At 44.8% G+C, this 21,917-nt stretch overlaps 1 protein-coding gene across 4 annotated transcripts in view; it reads right to left on the reverse strand.

The window, feature by feature from the left end:
* Nucleotides 1–13,529, reverse strand: part of RFX2 (regulatory factor X2) — a 61,258-nt gene extending 47,729 nt beyond the window's left edge. The window contains exons 1-3 of one of the 4 annotated variants that reach the window (XM_084498483.1): nt 13,400–13,512; nt 4,789–5,029; nt 3,804–3,941 (exon numbers count right to left, since the gene is read on the reverse strand). In XM_084498483.1, coding sequence (XP_084354609.1) covers nt 3,804–3,831 — 28 coding nt within the window. In that variant the 5' untranslated portion in view covers nt 3,832–3,941; nt 4,789–5,029; nt 13,400–13,512. Of the gene's footprint in view, nt 1–3,803; nt 3,942–4,788; nt 5,030–13,340; nt 13,361–13,399 lie in introns of those variants that run through there. The other 3 variants (XM_084498489.1, XM_084498485.1, XM_084498486.1) reach the window with 3 other exon arrangements.
* Between the last annotated feature and the right edge of the window lie 8,388 nt (nt 13,530–21,917).

Raw genomic sequence — 21,917 nt, forward strand, 5'->3', positions numbered from 1 at the left:
CCCTCTAAACTCTTTACAGTCCTGATGGCCTCATCGTTAAGAGTATGATGTTATTATCAACCACGGGGCTTGCCGACCCCCATGGCCACAGTCCAACATCTCACCCTTCTTTATTAATATCAACCATCTTCTCGACACAAATTACCACTCCATATATAACAAAACCAAGAAAGTAGGATCTGCCTTAACCGAGAGCATCCTACCGATTTATGTCACTAGCCTCATTCAGGTTTTCAGGCTAGATGTTTTAATAGAAGCCAGACAGAAAATGTTTGTTTTTCAAATTATGAGACATTTTCAGGGCTGGGGTGGCACTTGTAAGCAACAACAGTGGCCTGCAGCAGAGGATGACAAAACCTTTTAAAGCTAAAACAAATTTCTTTACATACAATGACTGCCCATTTCACAATTAAGAGACGCAATAATGGCTTTTTTTAAAGAAAAAAATTCTAATGTCACAGCACATTTGGAACCACAAGCAGCCATTATTTCATTTCTGAAACATACCTATTAAAAGGGCTGCCAGATTTGATATAAATTTTCCTCCATAAAATGAACTGATTAAATGAAAATTAAATTGGAGTCCCTATAGCTCTGTAACAGTAAACTTCATGTAACAGTTTTGCAATTTGCAGATGGAAGCATGGAATAGTTTATTCATTTGGAGTCTAATGCAAGTAACTAATTACTCTGCAAAATAATATTCTTTAAACTATCAATAGCATCTAAATTAGGCAAGGGTGGAAAAACACATCTATCTCCTCTAGAAAGGAAAGCTGTCAGCTCTGAGAGCAGAGTAACTACCCTCCTAAGGCCAAAGAATCAGCATAGCAAAAAAAAAAAAAAAAAAAAAAAAAAAGTTTTCTAGGAATACTTTTTCAGTCAAAAATACTAACAGCACTGTACAAAGGAGAAAAAAAAAAAAAAAAAAAAAAAAAAGGTAAAAAAGCAGAGTGAGAAACAATACCATAAGCATCACCATCTTCTCCTGGAAGAATGCATGGTGCGTTGATCGACCTGACAAAGGCAAGTTACTGCCCGCAAGACACAGTGGTTGGGACATCTCCTTGTTCTTATTTAATGGATGTTTCAAATGGTGACAGCCTGCTGTGCTTGTTTGCTCAGGCTCAGTTTAAGTGGTGAGAGATGCCCAGAGTTGGCTGAGGGTCCCTCCTGTGCCACCAAACGTCCACGTGCACCTCACCAGCAGCCACCTAACCAAGCGCCAGAATGTTCTTGGTCCCCTGTCAGGAAGCCCCCCAAATTTTTATTCGTAAAACAAAGGAATGAGATGGCCATTGTGGGGGAGGAATCAGGGCTCCTGAAGGAAGGTGGAGCTCCCTCAGCTAGCCAGATGTTTACAAATTCACACAAAGAGCCTAGTTAACAGTTCAAGGATTAATGAAACTTGTTATTGTTGTAAGCAAGGTCATCCTCCCTTGCAGACATCACAGTTTAGGAGACTTGTGTATCAAAACTTGATAAAGCAGGAGTAGCTCCTTTCCTCCTGAAACAATACGGGAGGTGCAAAGATGCTGTCTGAGCTGTAGCACCTGGAAACCAAAGCCTACAGAAGCACAAGCTGAACAGTGAGGTCTGAAGCATCTTCCAGAGCTGCCTGAAGTGAGTGACCCATGCTGTTTTTGCTCTTGTTTTTTTCTTTAAAAAAAAAAAAAAAAAATAGTGGCAGAAAATAGTGAATTGCTCTGAGTACTCAGTGGCAAATCTCCCCCTGTTCTACTGCAAGGAACAATGAAGATTTGTCATTAAATGGAGAAGGAGATCAGTTTGAGACATTAGGAGTCAAGATCCTGCTCCTCTGTGGGGGCTGGTAAGCTTTCAATGGATTTTTTCAGTAGGAGAGATTGCACAGGTGGCTTGATTAAATCACCTCAGACTGATTCTCCTGTCTAAGCTGTGCAGCTTAAAAAGCATCAGAGGGATCAGTCAGCATTCACATCTTCCAGTGGTATTGAGCATTTACTTTTTTTCTTTTTAAATTATGAATCGTTTAGCTATTGACCCATTACTGCTCTCCACCATTTTTTCTATCATTAACTGAATTGCATAAAACCAGTCTTTAAAAAAGCAAACCAGAAGGTATGTGATAACACTAATCTCCCCATATTCTTCCTATTTGCAGCTTTCATCCCCAACAAGACAAAGATGGAAAAAAAAAAAAAAAAAGAAAGAAAAAAAAACACACTTAGAAACACTTAGAAAAGGCAGAGAGGACAGGTTGAGGAGCATTAACTGTGGATGGTTTTTAGCACTGACAGATGAAACTAATTTATTCTGTTACTCAAAGCATGGGGCTGGGGTTTCTACAACATCCATACTTGACCCTTTCATACTCCCTGACTCGTAGGTCTCTCATGAGCTATGATACCACGGTATTTACAAGACAAACGTGCTTCAAACAACTTGAAACATTTTCAAAAAGCTTGCAATACCTCTTGGAGAGCCTCGGTGAGGCAGGTAGCCAGTAAGGACCATTGCACTGCCAATTTCAAAAGCAGGATGATTTGCGCCCTTAAAAAGGCAATTAACCTGTTGTGGTTCATTTATTTATTGAGAAGAGATTCGGGTGGTGAAGAGAGGGAAGAGTTTCTTTGCTGCAGCCAGATGGAATTCCAAATCTAGACAGTTTAGTCAGTGAGCTAAGGGGAAGATGTCAAAACATGCTTTCCATTAATGCAATAGCAGAAAACACCACTGGTTTCAGATACCATACACAAACAATTACTGTTCTGCTAACAGAATCCATGCCAATACGAGGGATTTTATACCCATAGTTAGTTTAAACTAACAGCAACAGAGTTGTAAGTCAGCAATATGGTATTTTATTCTGAAATATTTGCTCGGGATACTACTTGACATCAGACTTCAGTCAAAATAAACTTTAGTAAGTGTTATGTTACATGATCCCATCTGCCTATTTCAAAGGCAAAAAAAAAAAAAAGTAGATTTTGTTAATTCTGAATTTCCAGGTTCAGCCTTCTGAAACAGGAAGCCCAGCTTCTGTTCTTGTTTAGCATGATTAAATCAGAACTGAATGGATTTATTAGTTCAGTGCTATAGGTCAGAGAAATACATCCAATAAAGATATTAACAGCATATATATATATTTAAATCAAGTATGACGATTTTCTTTGTGGAGTTCTACTTACTGTAGCTGGAGGGAAAAAAAGACACCAATGTCTCTCTACATCTGCACTTAAACTGCTGAAGCAAAAAGCACTCCAGTAGAACTAATGCAAACTGTAATGCACATTGATTTACTTTTTTTCCTCCAACAATAGCTACACACCAAATAAGTTAGCTAACTGAACGGCCAACATTGACATGAAGCTTTTGAGGGCTCTTTCAAAGGCACAATTCAAATAACTCAAAAGAATACCACAAGCAGTTTGTCTGAAGTTCACAAAAGACGTTGTTGTGTCTGTCTTAGATACAATTGCAGCAATGATGCTTGAAGCCATTTGCAAAGAACAACAAAATCATGTCTGCAGCCTTGATCTCCAGTTCTGCGAGAGCACAGACACATGTGTCCCAGCAAGAGCTTTGTTTGTGCTTCTGCAGTAAGAAAACACTCACTGTTGTTGCAAACTCATGAAAAGGCACCAACACAGAGATTAGTTCAATTTCCAAAGGAGGTTTTCAACACACTGTTTTCTCAGAGGAATAGCACAGTCAGTGCATTGTACCCAGCCGACTAAGATTTCTGCGGGGCAGAAAGTAGGGCAGACTTTAAACTAAAATCCTTTGTTATTACGTTGTTAGACCCACCTATTACTGCGTACCTTCTGTAACTGATCCTGAATTTTCCATTCATCAGCACATGCTACTGCTGATTTGGGAGAAGATGATGCTTCCAGGAAAAGACAGTAGGCTCAACTCTTTTCTGAATTTTCTGGTACAAGCTACTAATTTTAATAGACCTAAGAAAAAAGGTATGAAAATTATTTCATAAAGGCAACAGGCTACCAGTTATTACCATCTCTCAATTCACTATGAGCCTAGGATGGCTACAAGCCAGTAGTGTAAAGTAGAAATACATCCATACACAATTTACTTTTCTCCAGCAGAAGCATCACGTAACGTTCAGGCTAATCACACAATTCAATCCTCATATATGAAGAAAACAGTTAGAAACTGGGAAGATGCATTCACACCACAAAACATTTTGTCATCCAACATCAGAATGTAAGTTCACCAAGTAGCTGCCAAAATTAAAGCTATGACAAAAATTCCTTAATAATAGACTAATAAGAGACTCATCACCAAAGCATTAGGTAATTCTTCAGGGAACATGAATAAGAATTGCAATGTATGATGTATTGATTTAGTTATTTCGTGGTACTTAGGAAAAGAGCTTGAGTTTTAAGGACAAAAGGTTAGAGTACAGCTGTAAAAATTCAATCCCCAACATAAATCATCTCTTGAAATGTGCAAAGAGAGGGAGTTTCACAGAAACTCTCATGTTTCGCATCAGATACTGCAAACTGAGCAGCATATACCAGAGTTTTAGCTTTTCTGTAGATCATGCTCACAAATATTTCTGTCTATAAGTTTACTTTTTGAATGCACTCTACAAAATATGCTCACTTGGATTATAAAACAAACTGGAGAATCATAATACTAGAGTCACTTGAGGAAAAACTTGCCCAATCACTCTGCTCTCCAGAAACACCTCTCAAATTAAGGAATTTCTAAGTTCTCTCCTGTCCTGCCCTCTGAGTTTTCAAGACTGAAACATGGCTCTAAGTGTGGTTTCAGCATCTTTACCAGATAGAACCCTGCAACATCTCCAGCCCTCTGACAAGGGAAGAACAAAGTGGGGAGTTGCAGCTTCCAAGCAGGTGCTTCTTGTGGACAGCAGCTCCCATGCAGACAAGGGGAGACAAAAAGGCAGCAATGGCACCAAGCACTTCTCGAAGGAGGACACGGAGCAGCCACAGCCGGGTGAGGTCACTCCTCTGTTCTCAGTGTCCTCATGGCAAAGGCAAGGGTTTCTGCACAAAATATCCTGAAAGGGCATGAAGCAAAGCAATAATGGCACCATCGAAACAATGCATGTTTGTTTGATTTTGATCAGCAACTAAAGCAGCTATCATTTGAGGATTTCAAAGCACTCAACAAATAAATATTAATTCTTCCAAGACAATTCATCTCAACTTTCTGGCTCCCAGAAAAACACAGGTGTTGAATTTTTTCCCTAATGCAAAATGGAAATGAAAGCAGAGCAATTGAAGCAGACTTTCCCACACAGACTCAGCAGCCGCAGTAGATGAAGAGCTGGTAGCAGCAGCCGGGAGCTGCTTGATCAGAGATGAAATTCATGCCCCACAGCACAGGAAGCCCCAGGGGGCACAGGGCTCCCGTGGAAAGCCATCGAGGACCAAGTCTCGAGGCAAGGAGATGCATCAGAAACATGGAAGCAGCACCCTTCAGTGTAGCTTATTTTGGAGCTATGCTATATTATAATTTATACATGTTTGTATACATATTTTTAAATAGATCTCCACACATAGACATACAAATATAGCTCGCTCCAGTGTCTGAATGAACACATGGAGAGATTTTGTTAACAGACATGCCCTCAGTTTGATATTAAAGTGTTTCCTTTCAGTCCTCATTAAGGTAGAGACGATGAGCACTTTTTACACACGAGCTATGAAGACCTGTGGAACTAAAGTCAAAGCACACTTCCCTGCAGGGCAACAGTAGCGGATTTAAAAACTCCTAAACATTATAGTAAGGTACAGAGTGTTTTTCCAGGTGTTTGCAGCCAGGAAACATGCAGAGAACTAACGGGTCCTCAGCTTGCATTTGAGAGACTTGCCCCACTGCCCTGTAACCTGGGGCAGCAGACGATGGAACGAGCAGAAGGGCATTGCCTGGCCCTCACTCTAGTGTCCCCAGGGGAGCATTAAGAACCAGAAATACCGGCTCCCAAAAAATCAACTCCAAAACCAGGGTCTGCAGTTTATTAAGCACCGACACCACAGCTCCTTTGTCTGTGTTTCCACCCCATGGGTAAGGGAGGGCATTTGCTCTTGGCGGAGCAGATATCTGGCAGGGTTCTGTGTCTCAGCGACCCTAAAGATCCTCCACATTCTGCAGGCCAGCACTTGAAGACACATTGGGCTTTTCCCTGGTAACCAAAAGCTATGGCTACAGCCGTTCCCCCAACAAGCAGAAGGATTACGCAGCAGGCAGCAGATGAGGCACAGCACTGGAATGTCTTGGACAGGGGCTGCAGCAGGAGGTTGCTGCGACCAGAGCATGCTGCCAGCACAAAATCCTTAACCCCCATCTTTTCATAAAACAATCATTCTTCTGCTTGTATCAGCACTTAGGAGCAGAGACCAACCCCGCTGCACCTCTTGCAGCACTCCAGACAATGTATTCGCAGTTTATACTGGGGTTCCTGGCACTATAGCAGCTCAAACACTAATGATTTTTAATTGATATTAGAGAAGAAATCTGAAAGAAGCTACATTTCTTTAGTGCCTCTACCTTGAGCCAGATTACGTTGTAGGCCAACTCTGAGGTTTACCTGGATACTGAAATTCTGAGAACACAGTTTATTAGACGCTACAGAAATGTTGAATCCACTTTTTTATTATTATTTAGAAAAAAAAAAAAAGTGTTTTCTTTAAGTTCTATGCAACAGCTAGATTGGGAAGAATGAAAATGTCAAAACCAGCAGTGGCAATAATCAAAAAGCACTTTTGGTGCCCCTGTATAACTTGAAAGAGAAATTATCTGTCTTTGAACTCCTTACCTTACACAATTGTCTCGTGTTTGCAGCATACCAGACAATACTCCAAAATGTCAATGCGCGTGTGTCAGTGCTGCAAGCAGAAGCCCCGACCACCCAGCGGCTCCTATCTGATAAATGTTATCTGGTCAAGGTGTTGGGCGCAATCTCATGGAAGATACAGGAGATGTTTTCCCTCGAGGAGGAACATTACTCCAAAAGACCTCTGGGCTAAGCCACAAGCAGGAACAACCTCTACTTATACGATGCCCAGCTGCAGTCATGGTGCTGCAAGTTGTTAGCCTCAGCAAGTGAAGGTAACAGAAGTGGCGCCTAGAACATGGAGGGCAAATTTTGCACTTACAGTTTTATGGAAGGTTATTAATAGAGAGAAAGCTGCATTCTGAGTTCAAACAACCATGGAGGACAGGTCACTCTTTCTTCAAGAGTTTTAAGGCCTGGGTGAAAGATTTCACTTCTCTGGTGAGTGCAAGTCTTCTGAACAATGCCAAGCATCTACCACATTAAAAGGAATAAATACTTGCTAGGAAGAGGTAAGCTCTGAAGATCAACTGGGTGACCAGAAGCCAATATTTCCCTTATGATCTGTATTATGAAAGACAGATTTCTTCCCATGATTGGTCATTTAAGGTCATGACTATTTGAAAAGATCCACATTTCATGTTCTTCTGGGGGATGAGGGCAGAAGGTTAAACATCACATAAAATATTTTGTTTAAATGCAAAGACTGAAGATAAATTAGAGGGAACTGGTCCATTTGCACTTACCCACATCTGCCCCAGTGTTTCACATCCCAAAGCTGTATTTCATATTGAGTTTTGGCTGTACCTTCCAGACCACTCAGGGTGGGAGAGAAAAGAAGAGAAAGAAGAAAGATATCCTAGCACAGAGCAGGGAGGTTACACTCAGAATGTTACTAAACTCTTGCCTTCTCTTTTACAGTTGGGCTATTACCTGTCTCCATGAGGTTCCTTTTTCTAAAGCATGTTGCACTCCCAGCATCCAAGATACCCTCCAAAAGGGATTAGAAGAAATAAAATAACTAATGCAATTCCTCAAACAAGTTGGATGCTTGACCAGCTGTATGTGTTTAGTCAGAAACTATGCTGAATAATTGCAGAGTTGTCATGGCAGCAATGGGATCTTAAGCTAATACTAAAGAACAACCTAAAAATGACTAACCAGAGGGAATATGGAGGAAATCGCTCGTTACTCTTTGGTTGCTTGCTTATAATCATTCCACCTGCACTTTTTCCTTTTTCCCCTCTTTTCTGGATGTTTATTGTCAGTCTTCGTTAATGACATCTCCAAAAGAAGGAGCACCCTTAATTACGTGCTCAGTTCACAGGAGGCCTCCACTTGCATTAACCTCGAAGACCCACCAGCCACATGATCCGAGTGCTTCACAGGCAATACTCCTGAACAACGGATGCATCACCACATAGGATTGGTGTTGATTTCACCCTAGCACTTCCAGACAAGCTGGGCACTTAAAAAAACACAGCTCTGGAGAGCCAGCCGAGGAGACATGGATTTGCAGCACGCCTGCCACTGCACAGACACATGTTCAGCTCCAACAGAAAGGGAAAAACACTCACTCCAAAGGTGCACAGGAGAAACTGTAACCGTGAATCTCTAAAAGAGAAGAGGAAAATACAGTTTCCCTCAGCAAACACCGCTGTTTGTGACGCCAGGAGCCACCGCTGCTGTTGCCTCGCAGAAGATGGAAAAAAAAAAAAAAAAAAAAAAAAAACTCTCAGCATGGATGCAGCAAGCAACAGAAAGCTGTGCAGCAGCCGGGCCAGCAGGTCAGCCCCTGGGCAGGGGCGCCTACAGAAGCATCCCTGTCTCCTGGTTTTGCTTTGCTTCTGCTCATGACTGGCAGGGAGTCTCTCCGCTTCCCCTGAAAGCATGGGGAAGGTGTCAGGCATTGGCCCTTCCTCCCCTCTGATGATTCCTACCTGTCTTCCAGTATTTTCTGTGTAAGGACTAGAAGCTTTGTAAAGAACAGGTAGCCCAAAGAAGTTGGGCTAAGTTATCGCTGAGCCACAGAAGGCAGGGACATACTGATCTTCATGGCGTGCTGTCATTTGTCCTCATGCAGGCCAGCAGCCCTGCATACGAAGGAAGAGAAGAACCACCTCGAACAGAAGGAACGATTCGTGGAGACTGGACACTTACAACACCAACCACCAAAACGACATGTTGGTGCAGGGTATGGCCAGTTGGTACAATTTTTCCTCCCATGCTGAGGATTTCCTTCAGCAAAGTATTGATTTGGGACAAGGAAAGAAATAAGCTGATTCTTTTTTGTATTTGCTTATATAAAGTCCTCGCTGGCACAGCATCCTGTAACACCTGTTTCTTTGAAAGCAACTGCAACCTTCAGTTGCTAATCTCATTCAAAGCCCTGTCACTATGACACTTTCATACTATGCTGAGACTTCTAAGCCATTTGTTAAACTCAGAAAAAGAAATTCTTAATTTCTTAGTAGAAATCTCATTTTGAAAAAATATAATCAGCAATTGCCTTTAAATTACTTTTGAAATGCCTTCATTTGGCACTTCTACAGCTCTTAAATCCTGTAGAACACCAGATTAACAAAAACAAAACCAGTCATAAAGTTTGGGAAGAGGCTCGCTCCTCTTGCACTTCAGAATTCTTGTAAACGTAGTGCTGGACAGAAGCTGCCGTACCCCTTGGGTCATAAGCAAGCACGAAGGTTATTGGAAGAAGAAGACTTTCAGTCATTGACATGAAACCACATGTCTACACGCAGCCAAATGTTATTCTAAAAAGTTGGCTGAAATATGCAAATTTTAACTTTTCTAGTCCTTGCTTTAGCTGGGTGAATCACAAAGACAGCAATCTTTCATAAAAAGATGACCCAAAGCTGAAGGTGTCGGTTCTTCTCCCTTGATTCCCTGACTGGAAGTGGTTTGTGTACAATGTGCATTGAGTAACTGCCTCTATGCTTTCTGCAATGCAAAAAGTGATTAACTGCAGGTAGTGCCCTGTACAAGAGGATTCCCCTTTGTTCAGTGTATTAAGAAGTACGTGGCTTGTGCTGAAGATTGTTCTTGTTGTCCATTTGCATATAGTTGGCATAATTCACATGCTAGTTAGGCAGAGATGGCCTGACAGAAGGAAGCCAGCACATTCTTAGATAAGGCGGGTTTGTGAACATTTGAACGCAGGGATAGAGATCAGCCAGCACAAACAAACCAAGGCACCTCCTCTCAGGGCACAGCTCACAGGAAGAAGCCCCATGTGTGCTCCAAGTCCCAGCAGCACAGCCCCGGAGTTGGGGGCTGCATGCCTGTGCTCTTCTCCCAGGGCACACAGTCAGGACGCGGCGTTGCTCCAGCTGGCTGCCGGCCCAGCCATAACCGTGCTGGTGTTTGTTGCATGGGATAGACTGGGGGGGGGGGGGGGGGACAGATGATGGTTTAAATAGAAGCTCTGGCCCAGAAGGTGGGTGTTAAGATAAGCCTGTTGAATCAGCACTGCCCTCCCCGTTCTGTGACTCTGCACACCACGAATGCGCTTCAATTTCAAGTGCTAAAACCGAACAAGGGAAACAGGCAAGGATGCAATACATGGGCTTTGGTTATAGGCTCATATTAAAAGCAAAACCATGTTCTGATTAAACTTAACAGCTGTCTATGCTCCGAGGTGTTACAAGTACGAGACTATTTAAAGACAATGACTGGCGCCATCTATTTTACTTTGACAGAGCTAGGAAAAGCAACGCTTATTAACCGTTGACTGAAGCTCTAAATTGATGTCATCTCTGAAGACATTTTTGTCACAAGAAGGTAGAGAAATAACAAGTGCAGAAGTAACTTTTAGTGGCAATGAATACACTTAACTGAAAAAGCATAAGAGCTGGACCTGTTGGAGCAGGTCCAGAGGAGGCCGTGGGGATGCTTAGGGGCTGGATCACCCCTGCTGTGAGGACAGGATGAAGAGAGAAGGCTCTGGGGGAGACCTCACAGCAGCCTGCCAGCACCTAAAGGGGCTGCAGGAGAGATGGGGAGGGACTCTGTGTCATGGGGTATAGGGATAGAACAAGGGAGGGTGCCTTGAAATGAAAAGAGGGGAGATTTAGATGAGATAGAAGGAAGAAATTCTTCCCCCTGAGGGCGGTGAGGCCCTGGCTGAGGCTGCCCCGATGAGCTGTGGGTGCCCCATCCCTGGCAGTGCCCAAGGCCAGGCTGGATGGGGCTGGGGGCAGCGTGGGCTGCTGGGGAGGTCATGTCCATGGCAGGGGTGGGACAGGGTGGGCTTTGAGGTCCCTTCCAACCATTCTGTCATTCCTAATTTACCAACAGAGACAAAGGATACACAACAGCTGTTGACGTCATTGGAGGCAATACCTGTTCATGTCTTCATGAATTACAGCCCAAAATTACAATTTCCTATTTACACAGGCAAAAGGATAGAGTAAGTGTATTTCAGATGTACGCACAGATACACATGTAACACGTGATTTAATACTGACTCTGAGGACCTTGCTAAGCCTCAGGCCTTGGCACAGGAGCCCCTTTCCCTTCCTTCCCCTCTGCAGGCGACTCAACAGGGCATGTTGTGCCAAGCCACCTCACAACGATAAGCCTCAATCTACACACCTGACATACAAATTTAAGTGACAAACACACAAAATACTCTTTGAGAAGGCAGATCACGGGGTAAGGCTGCAGCCCAGCCTTGGGATTTTGCGCTCCATATTGGGCCTTTCCACAGGGAACAGAGCTGGAAGGCAGGGCCCCAGCACAGGGACATGGTACTATGAGAGGAATTCATGAGATGCAAATGGCACAGCAGGGAAATGCAAAGCAGGGACTGCCTGTGGGAGTCCCATATGAAATTTGACAGACCTGGCTCTTGCATTCCTCTGTAGCACTGGATGCTCTTTATCACCACCTCTGAATTCATTGGTATTGTTCCCATTTTGCAGAAAGCAAGTAGGGACAAAGAAATTCCAGCTGTCAACCCTCACTTGCTTTTGCGTGTTTTCAGCCGTCAGGCCAAGATCTTGCAAATACACGAGAATTCCAGCTTCCCTTTGAAAAGATGAGCATTTTTAAACACTGCTGCTACAGGTACAGCTTTGAGAACCTGAGCTCTAAAGACTTAAACCAAAAAACAGAGCACACCCACAACATTATACACCAAAAGGCAAACGCAAAATGCCCCCACAGAATTCAAACAAATCTCAGGTCCCTTGGTACAGCAATACCGAGATGGCAAGAACCAGCTTTTTCTTTTTCTTCTTTTTAGATACGATTTCCAAAATGAAATAGGGGGTACCACTGTGGGATCCACCACACGCCAGCCCTGCTGTCAGGCATCCACCACCACAATTTGGTCCCATGAGCACGGTTTTTCCTCACCTGCCTTTGGCCATCTGGAGGTCAGACATCTCACTTTGCCTATCCTAGGCTTCCTCAAAGAGAGGGACAGGTGCCTTGGTCTTGGCCAACCCAAGCCATCTTCAAGCAGACAACCATGAGAAAAGCCTTCTGAGATGCCTCCCCCACACACCAGCAGCCTTTCACTAGGCAAAGAACTTGAAAATAGTTCTTGAAAACCCAAGACCGGAGCAAATTCAACTTAAACCAACTGAAGCAAAGCCCATCAGAAAGTCTGAGTGGAGGCACAGAATGAACCCCAGTTTCAGAGGAGACAAAGTTTTATGTTTTGGCTGAAGTTGTTTCCCCTCCCAGACCAGGGATTGCGAATTCTCAAATGATTTGTAGCAGATAGAAAGTTGGAAAGCTTGGGCAGAAACAGATGAGAAAAGCCTTGACTAACATCTCTGAAACTGGTTCAAAAGCAACCCCCCTCCAAAAAAAAAAAAAAAAAAAAAAAGGATTAGTTTTGGAAAGATTTGGTCAAACTGCAGGAACTCCTTGCTTGAGACAGGCACCAGCCCAGCGCAACAGGGGAAGCGGCCGGGGTGGCAGCGTGCTTGTCTCCCGGGAACCGAGGCCCCGCGTCCGGAGGAGGGCAGGAGCCGGAGGTCGGGCTCGGTTCTCTCCCGGCCGAACACCGGGGCTGGCACCAGGGGGATTTTTTGGGGGGAAGAAAAGCGGTGAAACGGCTGCGAGTTGGGACCGCCCGAGCGCAGCGAAGGCTCCGCGCCGACTCCTCCGAGGCAGCCGGGACCGGGGAGAGACAGCGGGACACCGGGGGGGGAGCACCGGGGGGAGACCGGGGGGAGACCGGAGAGCACCGGAGGGAACAGGGGGGAGCCCGGGGAGAGACCGGAGGGAACCGGGGAGCACCGTGGGGAGACCGGGGGGCACCGGGGTGTGCTGGGGAGGCACCGGGAGCCACAGCGGGGCCTCCTCCCGGAACTTCCCCGAGCCGCCCTGCCTGTTCCCTGCTCCTCCCTGGGGACCCTCTGGGGACCGACCCCCGCGGCCCCGCGGGTCGCTGCCAGCGTGCGGACCGGGGATCCCCACAGCCGCCCCCCAGCCCCCGCAGCGATGCCCTAGCCCCCCACCCCCCCCCATCACACCCTAACCCGCTCCGCTCCCCCCTTACCGGCGGGACACCCCCACTCGGGGCCTGTCCGGCCCGGTCCTCCCCGCGGCCCCGCTCACCTCGTGCCCTCCCCGCCGGGCTCCGCCGCCCTCGGGCCGCCGGGGCTGCGCGGCGCTGCCGTTGGCAGGGAACAGTCGCCAGGGCTACGGTCACTATGGCGCCTCGCGCCGGGTCTCGAGGCAACTGTTGCTACCCTCCTCCCCCCCCCCCCCCCCAGCACGTCACAGCCCAACCCCGCCCGCGGAGGGAGGGGGGGGCAGGGAGGGGTACACAGAACGGTACCGCCCATTGGTTGGCGGAGAGGCCTGTCGGTCAAAGGAAAGGCGGGGATTTTATGGGGATTGGCCAATGGGAAGGGGGAGGGGGAGGGGTAGAGAGTTGGCGCGCGCTTTAGGTCTGCGGGGGGGAGGGGAGGACAGGGGAGGACGAGATGGGGGTGCTGGGGTGATGGAGACAAAGTGGGGGCACTGGGGACGAGATGGGGGTACTGGGGACAGGATGAGGGCAGTGGGGTGCTGGGGACGAGATGGGGGTGCTGGGGACGAGATGGGGGTGCTGGGGACGAGATGGGGGGAGGAGTGAGGCTTGTGCAGGGTTGAGGCAAGTGGGTGAGAGTGGACAAAAGGGGGGACACAGGTGACTGAGGACAACTGGTGCGAAGAGATGCCAGTGGAGTGACAGGGCTGAGGTGGCAGGGAGAAGGAGGTGCGCGGGGGTGACAGGGAGAAGTTGGGGGCATTGGGGTGGTGGGGACAAGATGGGAATGAGGCAATGGGGACAAGCTGGAGGAGGAGGTAGTGAGGATGATGTGAGTTTAAGGCGAGTGGGGGCAAATGGATTGAGATGGTGGGGAGAAGAGTGGAGACAAAGAGGGGACACTGACGTGACGGGGACAAAATGAGGCTGAGGTGATAGGCAAGATGGGCACTGAAGTGATTGCGGACAGTGGTTGTGAAGGAGGTTGGTGGGTGACAGGGACAAGATGGGGCTGAGGTGACTGGTTGTCCTAACCAGGGCTAAGAGAGGCCAGTGGAGTGACAGGACTGAGGTGGCAGGGACAAGATGGGGGCAAGGTGGTGGGGACACATAGGGCACTGAGGTGACTGAGGACAGAGGAGGTGGGATGAGGCAGCGAGGGGCTGAGGGCAGCGAGGACGCCTTGGATGGGGACGGTGAGAGGTGGGTGATGGAGAAGGGAGGTGCAGGGGGAGGAAAGGGACCCTGAGAGGGGCTGGTGGAGCAGGGGTGAGGTGTGACAGGGACCAGTGGGCACAAGAGGAGGTGAGAGCTCAGGTTGGAGGCAGTGGGCAGTGAAGGGCTCTTCTGGAGGAAGGGGTCTGTTGAAGAGGGTCTGGGGGTGGGCACAGGCCCGTCTCTGTCATGTCAGGGCAGTAGCAAAGGTCCTCTGCCTCATGCATGGCCGTGGGGACATGTGAGGAAGGTGAGTGGCGAGGACAGCATGAGGACTTGTGTGGCATGAAGTACGGATAGCTCATGGTTTGAATCGTGGTTGTGTCTGGACGCCTCACACAAATCAGTGAGCCTGTGAGCTCCACATTCTTTATTAAATAACAACAACAACAAAGTTATTTTTCCTATATTAAATATTAAAAAGTTCCTGTTGGCTCATGGGTAACTGGCAAAAATCTCTGGAAGCAGACTCCTCTACTAGCTGCATTTCTGTTTCCTTGCCCCTTTCCACCCAGCGACATTTGCATGTAAACAGGTTCTTTGTTTCCGAAGAGTTCGTTAGCTTCTGCTGCTTGTTTCTCCAACTAATAATTCTCCATGACATCAAAACCGTTCCCATAGAGACCGATCATGAAGTCACAAACAACAAACAGAGGATTAGAGACTGGAGTGGTGTACAGGCAGCTGATGTAGACAGGGATCAGGAATCCTGTTTTAATGCAAATTCTTTATGAATAAAAGCAAATTGTTGTGCAGCATCACTGCATGCAGTAACACAGCTTCCACTTCTCACTCCAGAACCGGCTGCACTTCTGCTGAGGGTGGAATAACAGACGGAGTGTTTGAACTTACGCTTGGGGGATGTAGTGGATAAGAGTAGGAGCAGTATAAATTGTCACACAACACTGAGTTATCTGATTTAACGACAAATGTTTCTTGATGGAGTGTTAGTCACTGGTTTTAGGGAACCAGCTAAGAAACAGTCTACAAAATGCTTGGCTCTAACTCTTTCCTGCTGTAGCAGGAATTTTCTGGTGAGCCAAGTCAGCGCATGGAGCCAGAGAGGGTATTGAGGAGACATCTACTGGCTGAAGTGAACTGAGGAACAGCTAATTGGGTCTGTGTTGAGTAGGTAAATTTATAGAATCCTGAGTGCTTGGATATATATTTGCATGTGACTGGCATTGCAGGGCTTTGGGATACTACACTAGGGGAAAACACCTACCACACCAGTAGCTGTGCAAGGTTGGAAGATGAAACTGATATTTTTACATTGTTGGTGGTGAGGGAAACAAAACCTTAACTACAGTCTGTGGATGCAGAGAATTGCAAAAGCCGCAGCTACCTCACTTCTACTCTATCTTCCGATGAATGAATGTCTCCTCTACATTAATAGGTGTTATCAGCAAGAATAACCGCTTTGTATTCCTGGAAACAATTCAGCCTGGAAATGCAGCAGAATTTATCAGGTGGGGTTTTGATAAAATCCCTTCCTAGCGTGAAGCACAGAGGAGAAAAATGAGAGAGACTCAAAAGAGTTTGCTATATGAAGAAGGGTATGTGTAGCCTTAGGCTTATATTTTAATCTTGACATGAAGTTCTTGCCTCTGGCACAGTGGCAGGTGTCCTGAATGCATAGACTAAAATCTGTCCATGATGGTGAGCTTTATTCCTTCATCTTGGGGGAGGAAAAAGACTGTTTGGTAGTGCACATCACAAATTCTGTCCCTCCTGGGTGGTAGTGGTCCTCTGGATACAGATTTCTATAAAAGCTAATCATTGTGTGCAAACTTTTCCAGGTAGTTAAACCAACTCCCTAGGAAACAAATATTGACTAGTTGTAAGAACCCCAGCTCCCACTAACCCATCTCGTCCCAGTCAATTTGCAAAGAGAGCCAAATTCTCTGGTTTTCTGTCATTTCATGCAGGCTGAGTTTTGTGTCTGTCCCTGAGAAAGAGGTCGAAGGAAACACTGATATCACTACTAATGTGAAGCTTTTAATCATTGTCACCTTGCATTGTAATAAGCAACAACTTTAATTGTATTTGAAAATTTAAATGGTTCCATTTTTCAAAACCTAAAAGGTTTCTCTTGGCAACAAAAGGAGGATGATGAGGATGATGATACTGGCTATGACTTTGTTGTTAAGTATAGTTTTGCTCCTAAATAATAAATTATTAACGAAGGCAGAGATTTAAAAAGAAGTAGGGATGTTTCCTGCCACTTGTTGAAGGTAACTGCAGCTGGAGCACACGTCAACCTAACTGCTTCAGAGCTGGCCCGGTCCACACAGCGTTCACTCAGTTCTGCATCCCAGGCACTTTTTCCAGTCTAAAAGTCCAAGGGGTCTGGTACAGACCTGAGGTGGCCATAAGTCTTATTTTATTCACAGGAGCTTTTAAGAGGAGAGGGAGGCACTCTGCTCCCCACTTCCTATCCTGTTTATTTTAATTCTGGCAGTAAGTCCTGCATAATGAAAAGTGATATGTGTAAAGTTGGTCAGTCTCTGTTCTCTGAATGGTTCTGGAAAGCAGGTGCTGCCAAGGAAAGCAGCATTTTTAATAAAGCTTTATGGAAAACGTTTGTGTGTTTTTTTTTTTTTTGTTTTTTTTTTTCCTTAGCAAAACCCAGCAGAATCTCATTTTCAATGCATTTTTCAATGGCTTAGAAAAATCCCCAGCAGGTATTTCAACAGGAATGAAGAGAATCACCATATTGACATGGAACAAAGAGGTTTTATGAAGAAGTTTGCTGTAACGTTTTTTGAAAAGTATGTCACAACCTAAGCCAAGGAAGTGTGTGGAATTTGTACCCATGGAGATTCCAATAACACAGTCAGCTTCAAACCCACAGGATTATTTGTTTTCTTACCTAACTTACCAGGAAAAGGGTTACTGGAAAAGGGTGAGAGAGAAAGAGAGAGTGAGGTAATGTAAATCAGAGACTAGATATTGGAGGAACGAGGAAGGCTTGCTGATTAAAATTTGATCTGTCCACAGATTTGGGGTTAGTTTTGAGGAGGTTGCCATGAGTTATACAGGAAAAATTCCCAGAACTGAGTCGTATGTGTGAGCTCCAGAGACATGCTGGATAAAATGTTCAGAAATTCCAAAGAAAAATTAGTCTTTTAATGGATTGTAGTCCTTAAGCCAAGGTTATTTAAAAATAGAAAAGTTCACATGAAGGTGTCATTGGTTAATAACAGTGAAATAGAAAATAGAGATGGGAATAGTTTATGAGAAGTCATTTAATACACATAAACATCACCAAAGGCAGGACATACTTTACTCTTGTTTTACCTGACAGGTTTTTTAACCTTACCTACTCTTAAGGTTTCTTAATGGTGGTGAGCCCAATCTTTCCTTAGCCATGGTATTTAAACTTTAACTGTCTTTACAGCTGGGCAGGTTCCCCTCCCCATCTCTAGTCTAAATCTCACTTGTTGTAGTTCAAGTTCCTCCCCATTGTTCTGTTCACACTGGAAATGGGAACCATTTATATCTTTTTCTTTATAGCACCTTCCAATGTGTCTGAAGATTGCTCTCTTTTCTCCCCCAAATCTCTTGTTTTCTAAATTAAAAAATATATATATATATTTTCTGTAAGAAAAATCCAGCTCTCTCCTACAGAAGTGCTATGTAAGTAGATGTTTTTCATCCTGCAGTTGTGTGGTCACTTATTCCAGCATAAGCACAGTGCTATGCATTTGGTCGTGTTGAATTGAATCAGGCTTATTTCAGATCATTGCTCAAATTTATTAAGAGCTTAATGAAATCCTTCACAAGCGCACACAGTCCTTCACAGTCCAGCACTGCCTGCAACATGGTGTCACTGATCTGTTATTGCTTTAGTTTTAGGGCAGGATTGTTCTCTGCTTTGCCTCTTGCGTGGCATCTGTGCCTCCGCAAAACAAACGTAAACCATGTTCTGAAATACTCTTACGGTTTTAGAAGTGTCAATTATTATATGAACTCCTGCCAGAAATATCCTGAAATGCTTTCTAATGTCCAGACTACAACCTTTGATAAAGTACCTGAAACCCTGGAAGTCATCCAGCTCCCATCTGGGAACCTGGGTGGTAATCACAGGGTTGTTATTTTTAATTAGGACCTGTCTGTCCTTTGTTGTGTCGAGCTGGTCACTGGAATTAATTTTTCCTCATTTCTTGCACCTGCTGCATAAGCCAAATCTCCAAGCTTTCAGTTCAGCCTGTGTAGCACCAGGGTGGATCTGGTAGAAGCAGTCTGCTTTTAAGGAAGCTGTTGGGAAAGAAAGCAAAAAAAATGAGGCCGGTTTGCGAGGTGCTGTGCTTGCTGCAGTTATAATAGCTCCTACCCACAGGAGGGCAGCTGTAACACAGTTAAATCCCGTTTCATAATCACTGCTCAGAGGACCTGTCTGAATTGATTTGACTAAAAAGAAAGTTTAACAAAAAAATAGACTTACCTGCAAGGGGAATGGGATCCTTTGAAATTTCATGCTTATATGTGAAAAAAATGTAGTTTTGGTGGCTGATAATGAAACTTTAAATTAAATTATTGCCTTGAATTGTTTTGCCGATAAAATGAAAACTTTCTCAGAAGACTAAAAACAAAGCAAAAAAATTTTTTTTGCCTTTTTTTTTTTTTCCCCTTAAAAAATGTTTGCCTGTGTTCAGCCGGTTCTCATGAAGAGAATCCTTGTTTTTATATAGGCACCAACCCACACAGCACCTTACTGTCTGAAAGCTTTCTGTGTCAAGTTCACCCCTGTCAATGTCAGATTTTACTGCTGAGTGATCTCAGTGCATCTGATGTTAAATACAAGGTGTCTTGAACTGGTGGCTCCTTCTGTCCGTTTTATCAAAGCATAAACAGCATCATCCAATGCAAACTAAGAATCATAGAATATCCCAAGTTGGAAGGGACCCATAAGGATCATCGAGTCCAACTCCTGACACTGCACAGGTCTACCCAAAACTTTAGACCACATGACTTAAGTGCACAGTCCAAACACTTCTTAAATTCAGACAGGCTTGGTGCAGTGACTACTTCCCTGGGGACTGTCTGAACAGAGATAATAGATTTATTTATTTTTTTTTAATACATTAGTGATTTAGTGATAAAATTTAAACTAACAATGATTTTCAATTGTTATGCAGATGGGATATGTTCTATTTTTGTAGGCAGGTTGCTGCTCAGAAGGGACACTTGAGAACAGAGTATATCTGTATACCAGCTACTCCCAAGAAAACCCCTTGTAACAACTAACAGCAAACTGAAACAGTGGCTTTTCCTGCACGGAGCTGCCACATCTGTCAAGCACTGCAGCACATTGGATGAGTGCCCGCTAAAATCATAGCCCTAGGAATGTTGTCTTCTACCTCATACATTTCTAAATGTGCTGCTGGTCTGATCACAACTTTCTTCAGTGCCTTTGGCTGGATTTAAAAGGAGCAATCTGTTGACCGTTGCTGTTCCAAGGCCATACTGGAATTTCCCAATGGCACCATAGAGTACGTCCTCTTCTGCTAACACACTCTGCCTTCACATTTCTGCAGCAGTAAAATGAATTCAGGGCTGCAATTATTCTAACGTTACAGGCACAGTCCCGTCATGTAAGCACAGCAGAGCATTGCTGCTTTCCTTTCAGCCTCATCTAAATTTAGAGAGAACAGGCAAGTCCTGGAGATGAAACAAAGGGCATTCAGCCCTTCTCTTGCCCTTCTTGCGTCTCCTTTGGGTGGCAGCAAGTGTCACAACAGCCTGCAGCAAAATGCAGAGTGCAGCAAAGCAGGAGGCAGTGCGAAGTGCCTGGTATACCTGTTCGCATTGTGATCTTCTTGGAGTGAGGACGTCGTTCTGAATGACTGCAAGCCTCAAGAAATGCAGGCTTCATGTCTCACTGCTTGAGCCTGTGGACTTGGGCTGTACTCTTTGAGTAGGTTACTAGTCTCAACTTTGTGTCTTCACCCTAATAGTTGCTTTTTTTCAGCACAGCTAGAAAACCAAGTGCTCTCTGACTACATAAATTTCCTTTTTGTACAATTAAAGGACTAAGCATTTATCCAGGGTTTATCTGCTTAGTTTTATCTGGGGTTTTATCTGCTTGGTTTGGCCATAGCTGTCTAGAAATTTTTGGGGAAAAAAACCACTGTGTACTGTCATGGAAAAAGCAGCGCATACAGCCATGGCAAATGTGGGTGTATGTGCAACATCCAGCAGGGAGCAGCGCCTCCTCGGCTTGCAGGAACTAGGAGAGGATGTGTCCACAACTTCGATGTTACCAAAGACTGTCATATTGATATAAGTAAATCAATATAGCTTGTGTCAACACAGCTTCTCTATGGAGGCAATGTTTGTGTAATAACTCAATGCCTGAGCAGTCCTGGCACAAGATTTCAATGGAACAGAGAAGTTCCCTTCTGTAAAATACAGAAATTCCTTTCTGTTGCATTGAGTTTAAATTACTCTCCCTGCTTCTCACATAATCACAGGCAGGTCAGGAGGGAGAAACCAGCAGCCCTGGGAAGGAATGGCGTACAGGGTCGCTGAGCAAAGGGCATGGGGTGATATGACAGGGATGGAACATAAAATCAACAAAACAGGGCATAGGTACGGTTACCTCCAGTACCTGCAGGTAAGGAAGGAAGTGCCTAAAAGGCACTTACATAGAGAAATTCCCCAAATTCCTTCTAGAAAGTCAACATGCTGGGGTGCCTGTACAGAAATGCAGGAAACATGGGAAATAATTGAGGTGAGTTAGAGATGTGTGTGGTTGCAAGGCCACAGCCTTGCTGGGATCACAGAGGTGTGTGGGATGGCTCCCATGGCTGCAGTGGTGCAATGGAGAGCTACAGGCTTTGAAGGAGGGATAGGCTGGGAAGCAGGGCATAAGCAGTCCAGGTAGTTTCTGGAGTGTGTTGACAACTTCCTCACCCAGGAGACAGAGGAATCAACAAGGAAAAGTGCTCTGTTAGAGGCTGAGGCCTATGAGGATATAGTTTATATTTCCGTGTTTAGTCAGTGCAGCAGTGTTCACTGTGACTGTAGAAAAAGAAACCCCAAGAACAAAACAGAAAAATTCCTACCCCCAAGCTGTTACTACTGTTGTTTCTAAAAATGCCTTGCTTTAATGCAGCTATGCTGGCAAAATAATTAATAATAATAATAATAATAAATGTCTGGGCTTTTACTTTTTTCTTTTTTTTTAACTTTTTTTTTTTCTTTTTTTTTTTTCCTAGCTTAATATTAGTAATGGACAACTTCTGGTTGAAGATGTTATACCTGCATCAGTTTGTTGTATCCTAACAGGCAGGGTTATTTTTCCCACCTCTCTCCTGGCAGAATAACGTGTGATTGCTGCCCAGTCTACAGCTGTGCAAAACCAGTCATTAATCCAAACCA

This window comes from Aythya ferina (genome assembly GCF_964211825.1).
Source record: "Aythya ferina genome assembly, chromosome: 26".
NCBI classification, from domain to species: domain Eukaryota; kingdom Metazoa; phylum Chordata; class Aves; order Anseriformes; family Anatidae; genus Aythya; species Aythya ferina.